This window comes from Pseudocercospora fijiensis (genome assembly GCF_000340215.1).
Source record: "Pseudocercospora fijiensis CIRAD86 unplaced genomic scaffold MYCFIscaffold_1, whole genome shotgun sequence".
NCBI classification, from domain to species: Eukaryota; Fungi; Ascomycota; class Dothideomycetes; order Mycosphaerellales; family Mycosphaerellaceae; genus Pseudocercospora; species Pseudocercospora fijiensis.
Genome location: NW_006921532.1, coordinates 6,293,718 through 6,308,627, shown reverse-complemented (window position 1 = coordinate 6,308,627; position 14,910 = coordinate 6,293,718). Strand labels below are relative to the sequence as shown.

General features: G+C 51.6%; 5 protein-coding genes across 5 annotated transcripts; 4 read left to right on the top strand and 1 right to left on the bottom strand.

The window, feature by feature from the left end:
- Positions 1-2,117: 2,117 nt before the first annotated feature.
- MYCFIDRAFT_79974 (uncharacterized protein) lies at positions 2,118-6,712 on the top strand (the record flags this gene model as incomplete). The annotated part of the gene is made up of 8 exons (XM_007922339.1): positions 2,118-2,609; positions 3,303-3,350; positions 3,974-4,318; positions 4,620-4,714; positions 4,944-5,002; positions 5,168-5,718; positions 5,828-5,976; positions 6,136-6,712. The coding sequence occupies 8 exons, from the start codon at positions 2,118-2,120 to the stop codon at positions 6,710-6,712; spliced, it is 2,316 nt and encodes a 771-aa protein (XP_007920530.1).
- A 1,068-nt stretch (positions 6,713-7,780) lies between these two features.
- Positions 7,781-8,466, top strand: MYCFIDRAFT_79973 (uncharacterized protein; the record flags this gene model as incomplete). The annotated part of the gene is made up of 2 exons (XM_007922338.1): positions 7,781-7,952; positions 8,006-8,466. The coding sequence occupies 2 exons, from the start codon at positions 7,781-7,783 to the stop codon at positions 8,464-8,466; spliced, it is 633 nt and encodes a 210-aa protein (XP_007920529.1).
- Positions 8,467-10,066: 1,600 nt separating this feature from the next.
- MYCFIDRAFT_159817 (uncharacterized protein) lies at positions 10,067-12,206 on the top strand (the record flags this gene model as incomplete). The annotated part of the gene is made up of 1 exon (XM_007923393.1): positions 10,067-12,206. The coding sequence occupies one exon, from the start codon at positions 10,067-10,069 to the stop codon at positions 12,143-12,145; it is 2,079 nt and encodes a 692-aa protein (XP_007921584.1). The 3' UTR covers positions 12,146-12,206.
- Positions 12,207-12,296: 90 nt separating this feature from the next.
- On the bottom strand, positions 12,297-13,931 carry MYCFIDRAFT_79971 (uncharacterized protein; the record flags this gene model as incomplete). Its single annotated transcript, XM_007922337.1, has 3 exons — positions 12,297-12,829; positions 12,887-13,166; positions 13,230-13,931. The coding sequence occupies 3 exons, from the start codon at positions 13,929-13,931 to the stop codon at positions 12,297-12,299; spliced, it is 1,515 nt and encodes a 504-aa protein (XP_007920528.1).
- Positions 13,930-14,594, top strand: MYCFIDRAFT_170207 (uncharacterized protein; the record flags this gene model as incomplete). The annotated part of the gene is made up of 7 exons (XM_007923392.1): positions 13,930-13,944; positions 13,986-14,005; positions 14,034-14,100; positions 14,133-14,285; positions 14,314-14,338; positions 14,371-14,516; positions 14,547-14,594. The coding sequence occupies 7 exons, from the start codon at positions 13,930-13,932 to the stop codon at positions 14,592-14,594; spliced, it is 474 nt and encodes a 157-aa protein (XP_007921583.1).
- Positions 14,595-14,910: the final 316 nt, after the last annotated feature.

The following is a 14,910-nucleotide window of genomic DNA, read 5'->3' as shown; positions in this document are numbered from 1 at the left end:
AGGTTTGATACATTCTCACTTACTTTTTTGTGTCACTTTGACAATGAGCTCTCGTGGAAGCTCACTTCTGCCTAGGGTCTCAGGTTTGAGTGTGTTTGCACTGTCTAGCTAACATGGCCGAAGCGAATAGGACCTCGAGTGTCTCGGATGCTTCACAGTGTGAGCACCCGATGCGTTTTCACTTTAAGGATTAGATTAGATTCAACCTGGCTTATGTCTGCACATTTCAAGAATTTTGGTCTATATATATACGAAGAGTTCCTCGTCCACCACGTCCGCAACGATTGAGAAGGAGAAGATTATATCCTTCTCAAGCTCTTCTTGTAGACTTCCTTCCACCTTCCACTTGGAAGAACCAGGATCCGTGCACACGCGCTGCACCTATTTAGCGACTTCTCTCTTCTTCGTAGACTCACCCATCGAACTTCAACCTGCACACTTCAACCTCGACTGCTTCCGACCCAATACAAGTACAGCTTCCTGTAGAGACAGGGGGAATGACCAAGACTACACAGCCAAGACCAATTACTCTCTATAGTGCGTCGACATTAAAGCGCCTCTGCGCGCTCCAAGCTGTTGAAATACACATGTTATTCTTTTCAGTGCCGTAGTTGAAGGATTGTGATAGCAGTTCGAATTGTAGGGAGAAGGTCATGTAGTCGAAGCCGAGCACGAGGTGAGATATAGGCTTTATTCTTAAGACTGGTTTTGATTGCAAGGGAAGTGTTCTATCGATACATGTATCTTACTGTCAATCTGCTCTTCTGTCTTAGTCGGCGTTCATGTTGCGTTCATACATAACGGCTTTCGAGACCTGAGGAGAAGTTCAGCCAGCTTGTCATGGGCATTGTTTCTAAAGACTATGGACTTGGATGCAAAGTTCCCAGCAGTGAGGTAGGAGAATTCACTCCTGGCGGTCTAGCTATATTTTGAATGGGAGATGTACAAAGGCATTGTTCAGTGACATCTTTAACCTAGACTTGTGAATTGGCACAACTCCTCACGATAATACATAAACAGCTTGCCTTCCAACATCATCACAACACAGATGTCACAGCAACCGTGATTGCTTCAAAAGAACCAAGCTCAAGACTTCAACCATTCCTTTCTTTCGTGACAGCTCACGATTTCCCCCGGCATAGACAACTCGCCAACCATGCCCGCCCCCATCCCCCCAACAACAACATCCAAACCAAGCAAAAATCAAATCAACCAAACCATCCACGCCATAAACCAGCTCCTCCAACCCCAAAATTTTCCAACACCATCGTCCCCTCCCTCCACCACCGCAATACCATCATAGCAAAACCACGTCCCGGCTCCAGGCTCAAGTCTCGACGAAGAGATCCGAATTTCCTGGGACGGCGTCGCCTTTAATCGCGCCGAAACCCTGCATCGCGAGCACGAACGCCGCGTACAACAGATTCCCTCGAACAACGAGAATCATTAGTATGCCCGAGTTCCGCCAACGGAATCCATTCCTACGAGAATTTCGCTATCGGGGAAGAACTATATCGCGAGACGGATTCTTTCATAAGGGATGGGAGGCTTTGGGGGACGGGGAGGCATCGCGTTGTAATTGAAGGCTTGCTTGCCGAAAGGTGTTGTGACGGCGGAGGATGTGGGGGAGGATGGGAAGGCGACTTGTTGTGTTTTTCATCAGGATGTTGAGGTGGGTAGGCAGGTTACGAAGCTTTCGTGAAGGCATTGGTTTTGTACGGAGTGTTTGAAGCCGTGGGTTAGGGATCATGAGACTTGTGCGACTTTTCGGGAGGAGGTTGTTTGGGAGAGGTGGTCGGTGGCTTGGGCTCAGGGTTCTTTGTGATGGGACGACTGTTGGGTGGACTGTGGTATGGGGGAGTTTCTCTTTTTTTGCTTCGAGACTTGTAAAGCTGTCTTTTGGGAAAACAGCTATGCCATTGTGCCGAGCTTTTAGGACTATCGGGAGAGAATTGACAGCGCTGTCGTGTCGAGAGCAACAATATAATTGTCTTTTACTGGTAAGTAGCGAAGCATGTGAATTTGCGCAGGCAGGTGAATGCACTTCAACTCCAGACCTTATAAAACTCTCGACTCCTGCAACATCCGAGCCTTCTTCATCCCAGATCAGCCCAGCTATGGACACAAGAAGGAACACCAACCACGGTCGCGCCGCCTACGCGCAGACCAATACGCCCAATGAAGCGAGACAGACGAGCACAAACCGCAACAACTCGAATCCCCAGTCCGGTCTCTTGGCTCGGATCATTAGTGCCACCGACGAATTCCTAGCCCGAGGACTCAATTTGCTCTGCGGTGACGATGATCCTGAGGAAATCCTGCGCTATCAACTCGAAGTTGCAGGTCTTCACGCGCGCTACAATCGTCGAAATCCAGGACGTGGGCGACAAGGACAACAAGGACGACCAATACGACAAGCACCAGTTCCAAAATTGTCGTTGCGGGAGATCACGGCCGATGACCAGGATGAAGAGGATGGTGAGGCGATCTGCTGCGTGTGTCAGAAGGACATCAAGGTTGGGACGATTGTGACGTTTCTGCCAAATTGTCGGCATTGGTTTTGTACCGATTGCTTGAAGCCGTGGGTGAAGAAGCATGATACTTGCCCGGTTTGTCGTACGAAGATCACCGTCTAGAGGTAGGTAGGATGCGTGAGCGATTGCGATGAGGTTGTCTGCATGATTTCTTGCCCAGGAGTAGGAAATTGCCTGAGGGATGGTCGGCGCGGGTCTGCGCGTTCTGTTGATCTGCGATTTTCCCGTCGTGTGGAGCGATTTGGCTTAGCCTGCGAGTACTTCTAAGTAGATCGTCACTCGTGAGGCGATATAGAGTAACTCGAGAACCATCGAAGACTTGAGCAATACTTCGTTACCGATAGTTGTTACACGTGCTACTTTCGGGTAACCGTTCTGTTCTCCTTGTTCTCCAACATCATATCCTACACTGAGCTCGTCTTACATCGGTCCCGTAGTCCCAAAACCCCTACACCATAGTCAGCACATGCATCTTACACCCACAATCTTTACTCACATCCTGCTATCGCACACGTGTCACCAATCATTCTTTCTGGCCCTTCCAAAACCCTTTGGGCACCTTGTCCTTCTCCACATCCTCAGGATTCACCTGTTCATGCGGCCGATCCGCTCTCTTCGCAACTTCCTCATTGTGTCTCCTTACTTCTTCACTCTGTTCGCCTTCTGGTGGTGGGGAGTCGGATAAGATCTTAGGCTGCGAGCCATTGCTGGTCTTCGAAGATGTAGAGGGAGAGGAGTTGGACGATGATGACGATGATTTGTTGGCAGTGCCCGGTGGTGGTGGACCAGGATGTTCCCTATGCACGGAAGAATTGGGTTCGTTGTTATGTTGACCTGAACCGTAGTCGGAGGATGTGTAACGTGGTGCAGCTGTCGAGAAGGCTTCTGGTCTTGATCTGGCTAGTACTGATGAGCGCACTACTGCACTTGTTCGCGTGGTTGTACGCAAGAGCAACATGTTGAGTTTTGGATGAGGGTTAGAGTGTTTGCGGGCAAGTCTGGAAAAGGTATGGATTATTGAGGAGTAGGAGATAGACTCAGACAGTCGCTTGGAATGAGAGAGCTCCTGACGTGATCGCCGAGTGACGTACTGGATATACAACGCGAACTAAAAAGAAAAAGCCGTTAGATATTGCTTCTTTCAGCCTCTTACCTGTTCATCACAACGCTTATCAGATTGTCTGTCTTAGTCACGGGCTTCTGTGTGGCATCGAAGTTTTGGTGTCTTGCAATGCGTTGCCAGGTGGCCTTGAACCGTTTGGGTAGTTTGATAGAGACGCGTGAAGCTGGAGTGCTGTTCTGGAGTAGTGGAGCTGGCGGACTGCACTCCGCGAGCCAATCATCGAACGAGAAAAATAGGGAAGAGAGAAGGAGGCCAGACCCAAGATTACACATTAAATGCTTTCTATGTATTCATCAAACTATCTACTGTGATCTAGAGCTCAGAAAAGATCCAAGTCATGCCTCCAAGAGCAACAGCAAAAGCAATCGTGCTCATGCTGGTGACTGAAGCACCGCCCTCAGATGGCATCGGACCGCCAGTTGCCGATGGGGTTGGAGAGGTCCAGGAACCAGTGCCATTAGTGCCGTTGGTGATAGTAGCGTTGCAGGCCATGGTTGGTGTTGTCGACATCATGTCGGTCGTGGAAGCTGGATCCTCGGTCGTGGTGGCAGCAGGCGAAGTTGTAGCTGCAGATGTGCCACTCGAACCACAGTATTCCGAGATGAAAGAGGTAACATCGCTTTCGCTGACTGAGCCGTCACATGCTGCGACGACGGAGCTGGTGAGAGATGGGACGATGTCTTGTTTGCCGCAGACACAGGCGGTATCTGTGAGGTCGCAACCTGTGCTTTGAAGAGTTGAGAGGACTGCTGAGTAGGCGCAAGGTGGAATATCGCTTGTGCTGGCTTGTGGAAGAGCAGCAGCCAATGCTGGGATGAGCACGGCTGCGAAGAGCTTGAGAGCAGCCATTGTGATGTTTTGTGGCTGGCTTTTCGAGGTTTGGACTGTCTGTAATGACTGTGAAGGATTTACTTGAGTCAAAGGAAGGAGTTCTGAGATATAGGCTTACTCAATTTCTATAGTTGATCGAGTTCGTGAAGCCACGAGGATCGCTTTCGTACATTCCAGCACTGGCATGGAGACGGGGTCACTGCGACCGATCTGGATGGGTAGAACAGTGCGTACGGCAGACTTGACATCATTTAAAGTCTTGAATACCGAAGGTTTGGTATACTTCTGACGACTTTGCGGAATGTTGCTGCCGCAACCAAGCTGGAATGCGGCGACGATAGCTAGACCTCCGGATTGTTTCACTCGTGGAGAAGTGGGCCTATTGTGCCGGGCACTTGTCTTTGTTCGAATTCCCCCAGTACGTTTGCGGCAATTCGGCTTCTGTGTCTGTCTAGACATGGTACGGCGCGAAGCTCGAGCCGATGGACAAAGGTGGTGGAGGGTAGTGAGATTGGTAGGTGATGCATGTCTTATCGGCGAGAAGACGCTCGCAGTAATCTGCTTGGTTGAAAAGGCAGCATTGATGGCTCGTAGTCCAGCCCGTAGCCACGCTGAATAGCAAGTAAGGTCCACGGGTCTTCGAATCTCGCTGTCGAATACATGCATGAACCACGATCAGACTCTTACTCTGGCTCGGCCAGATCGAAGAGAAGCTCCGGTGGTTCGTTTCAGCTCGTCGTGTCATCGCATAACAGAGCGTCTGGGCGGCTACGACAAATCTTTCCCTATGTCGACCCAGACGTCTTGAATGAGAACGAAGAGGGCGACGAGGCGCGCGAGGATGAACAGAAGAGGTCCATGTGGCTGGGTCGAGTGAACAGCTATAACAGGATGATGCACGCGCATACAATGTACCAGATGGAAGGTAAAACAATGCCGGGATACAAGAAGACTCTTCATGCCTTTGCTTCTCCACAGAATCAGGAGGATGTGCACGGCACGGCATCGAAGAGTGAGACGAGCAGCCCACATCTTGGAGCACGTCGCGGAGTATGGCCGTCGCCAGTATCGGCGCAACTCAGTCAGCTCACAATTGACGATGCGCCGATTCCACCAGCCAATTCACCGTCGCCCGAACAGCAACATGTGCATCGTCCGCCGAGCATTCGAGGATTGAAGCCGAGGAGGGCGACCGAGCCAGTACCGAGAGATTTTGCGCAAGGACGTTCTGTAAGCAATATCGCGTGTCGTTGAGACGAGGTGGTGTTGCCGGGAGCGTAGCGTAGCGTCGCCTCGCGTTATGAGGAAGGAAGGAAGGTGCCACACCTCCGCGCACAAGGAAGGCAAGAAGGCGAGCAGCATCAGGTTCAGCTTCAGGCAACGAGCGAAGCCGACTCACTACATCAACGCATCACATCGCATGCCTCAATGCAAGATGCAGCCAAACAAGGCTCAAACCAAGATTGTGATCAATGGCACGCGTCCGTTGTGAGTGGCTCGGCAGCAATAGAGCAACATCGAATCCGAACTGCAGCTGACGCCGTCCAGGTCATTCTTGTCGCCATGCTGGAAACCAAAGCCTCCGAGCTCCAGAACTCCAGATCTGCTGCGCTCACTGCCTCCTGAGCTGCGAAATACAATCTACAGTCTGCTCATGCCTGACGCATCGTACCTGTTTTGGCCCGCGTTGTTCTTCGATGAGGCAACCACGGAGCCTCCGATCTTGATGGCCGCAAAGTACATTCGCAAAGAAGCCTCACCCATGTACTATGGCAATATCCAATGGTACTTCAGAATTCCGGATGGCCCAGGCTTCTTTGAACTCGCGGTAGAGAAGTGGCGCAGCGTAGTTGCTTTGTGCGGGCCAAGACCATTCACATCTTTCCAAGTCTGGTTTCCCTCCGAATCTTTTCACCTTGAACATGTTCTTGAAGAGGTTTATGCCCTTGTCAAGCTCATTCACGACACCGGCTTTGAACCTGATCCTAAATACGTACCAGGCGACGGTGTACGGCCGGAGGTGAAAGCTCGCAGTATTGCTAGTGGCAGACGTCTCTTCAACACAGGCCGCAAGAGAGGAGCGGCCTCAATACTGGGCAGGGCCGTTGCACTAGGCCGGCGCGCGCGAGCTGAGAATTGGTCCCAGGAGAAGCTCGCCGAGCGTTTCTCGACCTTCGTCAAGGTCGCGCGCTCCAAAAACAAGAAGTGGCCAGACGGGCTGTGACGGACGGCAGCGGCGATTCCGAGCTTGCCAGCGCATTAGAAGTAACGACCAAGATTCGACATGTCCAACAAAATCCTGCTCGGCCTCTGGTTGGTAGAAATCAAAAAGAAACATCACGTACCGAAATCAAAACTAACCATGTCGAGATCTGGTTCCTGGGAATGTTTGCTGGCTCTCCTGGCGCTATACAGATAGCATCAACCATGTATCCTTATGCTTCGTGAACGCCTTCGAACTCTCTATTTGCTCTCATGTCCTCTTCGCGTTTCACTGAACGCGCTATCGCAAGATATCGGCCTATCGAGCGTTCTGTTCTCATCATGAAGTCTTGATCTTGACTTGACTAGCTCTTTCTGGTCCCTCCATCAGCCTCTCCTTATCCAGCCTACTTGTATGCCCTCCCATGACAAAGCGATGAGGTTACTGCAAAGAGCATGCTTATTCACCTCCTAATCCTTGCCGAGCACTGACCCAATCCGAGAAGACGAAGCCGACAATCCCGGTACATCTGCTGACATCATCATCACCACCACCTGCTTCAACCTCGTCTGCTCCGCCTCCGACGAGCTCGACCAACGACGGGGTGCGACTCTCGTGACAAGCTTTACGCTTGGAAGAGCTTCTTCCACTACACCATTTTCTTATACAGTGATCCGTTCTTCCGAACAACTCCGGTCTAAAGCCGCACCCGCAGTATGCAGGACGAATCGCAGCCATTTGTCCCTGGTTTCTAAGCCCTTGTATTCGGATGCCAGACCACTGTCCGTTATGCTGATGCGAAACTCATGCTTGCTGACGCGCCCACCAGCTCAGCAACCTACAGTACTTACGCAGTCGTACTTTCTGCATGGGCCGAGTGTTCATTCGGTGAGCGGCAGCAAAGACATCCTGGAGGCAAGTGTCATCTTATCACAACCTCTTTCTATGGCGCGAGCATCTGACCCCTCTTTGCTCTCTTGCATTCTTGCGCTGCGCATTTCTTGCAGTTGGAGTGTCGAATAACACAGCAGTCGTGCTTCCATCGACACTATAATCTTCATCGGAGCATCATAACCATCAGCGACTACAATGGCACCATCGATATGGGGTCTCGACCTCAAGGAGATGCAGTGGGGAAAGTTCAAGAGCAGTTATATGTGGAACAGAGATTACCACCTGCGCAGAAGGAAATTCATCGTCTACCAACTTGCTATGATCCTCTGCGTTGTTTCCGAATCTTTGGGCACGGCTGCTCTTAGTGGTATGGTACCATCAGAAATGTTTGACTATATATCGCTTGCTGACAGCGCTCAGACTATGTCGACAGCCAAAGATATGTCAAGAGTCTTGATCGCAGAGTCTACGTCTACAACAACGACTATATCGGCGCGGCATCCTATAACATCTTTGCGGGTGTCTTCGTCGCGTTCATCTTCGGATCAGCATTCTTCTTCGACCTGTTTTGGCCTGAACGAGAGGAAAGTAAAGGCGTCCGCATTGCTTGGAAAGTGTGTGGAATTCTGTCCGTAGTCTTCTGGGCGGCTTCTTGCTTCACATTGACCGAGATCACGGCGAGGCATTGCGGATACTTCAGAGGAGCTAGTCCGGAGTACGGTCAGTATCTGCTGTCGGAATTCAAGAAGGACGGAGGCACTCCAATATGCTACAGAAACAATGGCCGCGCTATCGCCGCCGTCGTATTCCAGTGGCCTGCTTTGCTCGGCGTAATTGGAAGGCAAGCACAACGTTCATCTCCTAGATGGCTCAGCCACTAATAGATTAATAGCTGTATTCTCTTGTTCATGTCCATCGACCATACCGAGAAGGGTCCGGGCCCGAAATCTACACGCGCCCGAAAACGCGATGCGTCGAAAATCGAAGCTGGCAGCTCGAGCGAAAGCGAGGAAGAAATGAATCTGTCAAGAGCACGGCCTGCGTCGGCACACGGGCTCGATGGTAGCGGAAATGCTCCGGCGGCCGCAAACGTTCTAAGAACGACATAGGTAGACGCCGCGTACGCTGCTGCAATACCATCACTTGACCGCCAGTGCGCCAAAAGCAGGAAGTGCCGATGATGAGGTTCGGTCTGAGAACACCGATGGCACGAATTTCAGTTCTTTGGCGAAGAGGGCGCCATTGTCGTATTTTGCAGCTTCAAATGCACGCAGACCATACGGCGGGAGGAGTGTCGCTTCGATGACGAGTGGAATGATTGACACCGGACCTGGTTCTCGGTGAGGTCGGAGGAATCAGAGGATATCGACAGATTGAGACTCGAGTGTTGTCTTTTGTTGAGCAAGATACCAAAGTATAGCAAGGCGTTAGGGGGTCTTTCTATGGTAAAAGGCTGAGACAGTACTTGTGCTGTATCAATGACAATGACGAATGATTACAACAAGTCTGTTTGACGACAATTTGACCCTACGAGCACGTCTCATTCATGAGTGCTTCAACCCAGCTATATTCTTGGCATATTTTGCCTTCGCAAGCCATCCCGGCGTCCCGAACGACAACCGTCGTCAGGCCCATGCACACTTCTACACTTCACCTGGTTATTTTACGAGAGATCTTTCTTGACGACCAGAATACTGTAATCCATTTCGCACGTCCAAGTCACCGGTCCTCAATATCTGTTCCGAAGCGACCGGCAGCACAGAACAGTGCTTCAGATCAATCAAATAGCGATTCAGTCAGAGCCAAAACCCACCGCCCAACATGCCATACCGTTCCCACCGCTTTCCAAGCGAACTCCTGGCCGAGAGACATGGACGCCTTGACATCCAAGCTGGCGTTTGACGAGCACCGCAGAAGCGATGGCCAAAGGCAGGATTCGGAGCCTCAGCACCATCAATCAATCTGTCGTCCGACCCATCCTTGGCCCAGGCCAGGCCTTGCACAATAGCTTGTGTATCGCAAGCTCATCAATGGGCATGTGGTTGCAAGAGCGCCAACTCGATGCTTATCATACCCGTCTTGGCTGCATCGCTGGCGGGGAAATGGCGAATCCTTAGGTCCTTGGCATCACGCAAACAAGAAGGTGGTAATGCTGTGAGGAAGCAAAATACATGTTGGCCAGCAAGCGAGCAGGTCGCACATCTTGAGCCGGTCTAGGGCCGAGAAGGAGCAGTAGCCGATGTAACGGCACGGTTGTTCTTGTGTAACCATGTCGTTCAGCTACTATAAGGTCCCAGGTAGGTCTTCGCGTGGCTTCCTCATGCCATTGTTTTGGTACAGATAGGCATTGTTCAAGATGATGGGAGTCAGGAATCTGGCTGCAGCGGTAGCATCGCTGGTGCCTTTGGCACTAGCCATAACACCAGAGTAGGCATTTACGCGAATCAACACGAGACCAATGGCTTACGCAGATCCAGGCAAATGATCTCTGCTCCAAGGTACAGCAGTGCAAGTCCAAGCCCGAGTGGCGAATGGGCAGTGTACACTTCTACAAACTATTCCTGGGAAGACCACGAGTCTTCGACGACCTGGTGGCTCTTGCACATCCCAACTGGAGGTATCACTGATCTGCCATGGGGCAGCGATGTGTCTGAAGCTGCATGGGTTGGCGCTACCAGCACAAGCGTACTATACGTGAATGGCACGAATGACGATGTACCTGGAGGAGTCACGCTATACACAGCAGATCTCGCAGACTCACCCATTGAGCCAACCTTGGTCGCTTCACTTCCCGCGCCTTATTCTGGACTCAAGGCCGTGAGAACATCAGCCGGCGACATCAATTTTCTGCTCTACGCTTATGCATATGCAAAGAATGGGTCTGCGTACAACGAGGAATTGGCCACTAAGCCGTATCACACCGGAATGCTGTACGATTCGATCTACGTTCGCCACTGGGATACATGGCTTACGGAAAACCGCCAAGCTGTATTCTCGGGCACGCTTAAGAGCAACGGATCTTCCTACAGCTTCGATGGAACGATGACCAATCTGCTCAGCAAGTTGAATTACACTGCGACTCGGCCTGAATCGCCAGTTCAACCATTTGGAGATAGTGGTGACTACGACCTCAGCCCGGACGGTTCCACTGTAGTCTTCCTCACCAAGGCTCCGGAGCTCCCAAAGGTCAATACCACAGCTAGCTATCTGTACCTCGTGCCTCATGATGGCTCCACCGCACCAGAGAAACTTAATGGTCCAGGAAGCAAGGCCCCCGAAGCAGCACAAGGAGCGTCAGGCGCACCATTGTTCTCGCCAGATGGAAAGAAGATCTCGTACTTCCAGCAGGATGGCGTGTCTTATGAGTCCGACCGAAGCAAGATCTACTGGGCGAACGTCGAGTCTAAGGAGATCACTCTTGTCGCTGGCGACTGGGACTACTCGGCCACCAGCGTCAAGTGGAGCCCCAGTTGCGAAGATCTCTACGTTGGAGCTGACTACATTGGAAGCACCAGACTCTTCATCATTCCCGCCGATGCTGCTGCCGACTACGAGCCTCAGAACATCACAGATATCACCTCCGTGTCCGCCTTCTACGTGCTCCCAGATGGCAATGCCCTTGTCACTGCCAACTCCATATGGGCCTCATTCCTGCTGTACACAGTCAGCCCGACTGCCGAGACGAAATACTTCTACAAGTCAAACGAGCAAGACTCCGAGCTCGCAGGTCTCGGTCCTGGGGATATCGGATATCTCTGGTACAACGGCACTCTTGGAGACTCGCAACAAGCCATAATCGTGTATCCAGAGGACTTTGACCCAAACAAAGTCTACGACTTAATCTTCTACGTCCACGGCGGACCTCAAGGATACACCGGAAACGTTTGGTCCACGAGATGGAATCTAAAGACGTGGGCGGATCAAGGCTACGTCCTCGTCGGTCCCAACCCCACAGGCTCGACATCTTACGGCCAGCTCTTGACCGACCGTATCCAAGGCAAATGGGGAGGTTGGCCATACGAAGACCTTGTCAACGCACACAAGACCGCGTGCGACACCCTCCCATACATCAACTGCAGCAATGCCATCGAAGCAGGAGCTTCCTACGGAGGTTACATGACAAACTGGATCCAAGGCCACGACCTCGGCCGCGAATTCAAAGCCCTCGTCTGCCACGACGGAGTCGCAACCACATACGCAGATTGGAGTACGGAAGAACTGTGGTTCATGTTACACGAATTCAATGGCACGCTCTGGGACGCGACCAGTCGTGAGATCTACGAAGCTTGGGATCCATTGAAGCACGCGAAAAATTTCTCCACTCCGCAATTCATCGTGCACAATGAACTTGATTACCGATTGCCGGTCAGCGAGGGTCTGGCGATGTTCAATGCCCTGCAGACTGTGGGTGTGCCTTCGAGGTTTCTGAGCTTCCCGGATGAAAATCATTGGGTGCTGAATAGGGAGAATAGTTTGTTTTGGCACAAGGAGATTTATAATTGGATTAATTTTTGGACGGGGAAGATTGGGAGTTTGGATGGTAATGCGATTACGCAGTGATTGCTCATGGAAACGTGCTGTACATGTAGTGCTCCGAATCAATACCATAACATATCACGCTAAACGATGGGTATCAAAAAAATTTCCAAAATTCCAAACTCACAAGAAGCAAACCCCTCTCTCTCAACTTCCTCCTCTCTTCCCTCCTCCCTCAACCCAACCCCGTCACAGCAGAAATCACAAACTTCCCCACACTCCCCTTCAAACTCCTCCCCTGCGTCTCCGGCAAATTCACATCCCAAACCACATCCTTCCCAGGCGCACCCCCCACCACACACCTCGTCTTCTCCTTAACCTCAGGAGTCAACATATAAGTTTTATGCCTAGAAACCACATGTTCCAAAAGGGCCTTTAAGTTTTTGTATATTGTCGTCTGGGTGCCCTGCGCCGCGCAGAAAATACAACAATATGAATACAAATCGTGGGAATCTTCGGCGGGGGTTTGGGCGAAGGAGTGGGATTTGGCGAGGAAGACCCAGCGATAGCGGATGCCGCGTGCGTCGAAGTAGATGGAGTCGGGAAGGGTGGTGGAGTTTGTGGAGGGGGCTTTGGAGCGGAAGGCGCAGTGTTTGCATTTCCAGTAGGGGGTTGTGGTGCCTTTGGTGTTGGGGAGCATGGTTATGCTGAGGCCTTCTTCGAGTTTTTGACGGACTAGCCAGGCGCCTTTGCAGAAGTTGTGGTAGTCTGTGGTGATGTATGTTAGGTAGAGGGGAAGGGAGTAGGTTTGAGGTCTTGACTTACTGTTGTGCTTGGCGGGTCGTGTCAATGGCGACCAGGGATAGTCGGGTTCTTCGAAAATTGTAATGGGAGCTTCCATGTAGTGATTTTGGTACGCTGGGTGCGCATTCTTCGGAGTCTTCATGGGCGGTCCTCTCAATGCTGCTGATCTTAGAGCCTGCTGGCTTAGCATCGATTCATACTCCTTCGTTACTACTTCTGGTGCGGAGTTGGCTCGGAACATATCCTCTTCTGTCTCGTAGACCTCGGGAGCTGACAGCGATCCGTCACATGTGGATCCCGACTAAGCAGAACGAACAGAACCAGATACACTCAACTGGCTTCCAGCAGTAGTCCTGGACCACACCGATGTTCCGCGATCCGCATTCGTATCGCTTTCCGAGGACAATGTGGTTTCTGGACTTGTCTTGGCAGAGCTCGAGCCTCGAACATCTGAAGCTACCGTAGAGGCTATACTTGTTGAGGGTCGATGGTAGCTCGCTCGGTCTGGATGTCTCGGAGGAGGAAGCTCTTGAAGTGATAGCGCGCCAAAATTGAGTGACATTCTCTGGGGAAGACCTGGCGAGGTGACCGGCGATACGAAGTCATTGCTGCTGTACTGAGTCTGCCTCGCGGAGGAGACGCTGATGCGATAGCATAAATGTACCAAGCTGCGAATGACGGTAGCCTTGTAGGTAATGACTGCCTCATGCAGAGGTCCTGTGTCCAAAACGGCGTTCTCGCTCGCTCGAGAGAGCTGCAGAGGTTGTATGACTTCCATTTGTAGACCGATCATCACATCCTTGAGCTCTGCTGTTGCTAAGCTGTCGCCTTGGACGAACGCTCGTCCATGGCGATGCCGTCTCTCCACGCACTCGGTTTGTGTCTTTTCTGCCGCATCAACGAGCGCTCTATGCAGCATCTTTTCTGCGTACACCTGCTCCATGTCTGACTCCTTCCGTTTTCTCTTCTGCTGCTTGCGCTCCTGTAGGGATTGCACCAAGTCCGCTCCGCCTTGAAAGGCTGAAGTTATGGCGGACATGCATCCTCCTACGTCGATTCCGGCCATGGCTCCGCTGTTCGTCAGATCGCAAGGCTAGATTCGCTCCGGAGCATGCATCAGTCCGCTCAACCCCTTCTAGAGTGGCGCATAGCAAAAAGAGCAATGTAGAGAAGTAGGGTCATTGAGGAACAAGGAATCAAGCCTCTCTCAGCCTGGTAGTACCCAGGTGACCGGCGTGACCTACCTGCACATACCTCTAAAGTTCAGATGCTCGTTGTAACGATCGATGTCTGGGGCGGAGCGAGCGCTTTTCCATTTGCTCGCTTTCGTAGTGCAGGCGTGAGGAAGGAGCCCGAGGCTGCATGCAGGGCGACCTCGGGTCCAGCAGAAGGCGTTCTGGCCTGGGGCGCAAGGTACGTAGTGAACAGTGCGCATGAGATCGCCGGAGCAGATTATTTCTCTGGTACGCGGGCGTGAGCGCATTAGTGGTGGAGTTGTGATCGAGGCGCTACTGTAGGTGAGCACGGCATGTCAGCGGCGCCTGCGATCGCGGTACAAGTCTTCCCTCGGCATCATTGGCTGTCAGCAGGTAAGAAGTGCACAATGATAGCCATTCGGGCAAATGGTATGCCTTCTCATATCACCAAGATAGTGGCTTTGATGTTGTGTGTGGGTTCTGAGTCTGAGATGGAGGTGGATGGACCGAATGAAATTTTCATCAATCAATAATATTAATAATATGACAACTCAACAAAAGTTGGGGCCCCTTTAGGCTTAGTGCGGCTCAAAACGGGCCAACGGCGGCCTCTAATTGGTGGACGCGAGGAACGTTAATACCTCAGCGATTCGGAAGGGCGTAGACGTCGTAGTATATACCGCGACGAGCTATAACTTCGATAGTAGTCTCAAAAAGGGCGTCTTCGTTGTATATACCTTATCCGGCGGTATTTACTCGAAGCGGTATACTCGATCGCGCTAGTAGCCTTACGGGAAGCGTAATTTAGTACGTATAACTAGTACCGAGGCCCTACTATCGCGAGCTCCG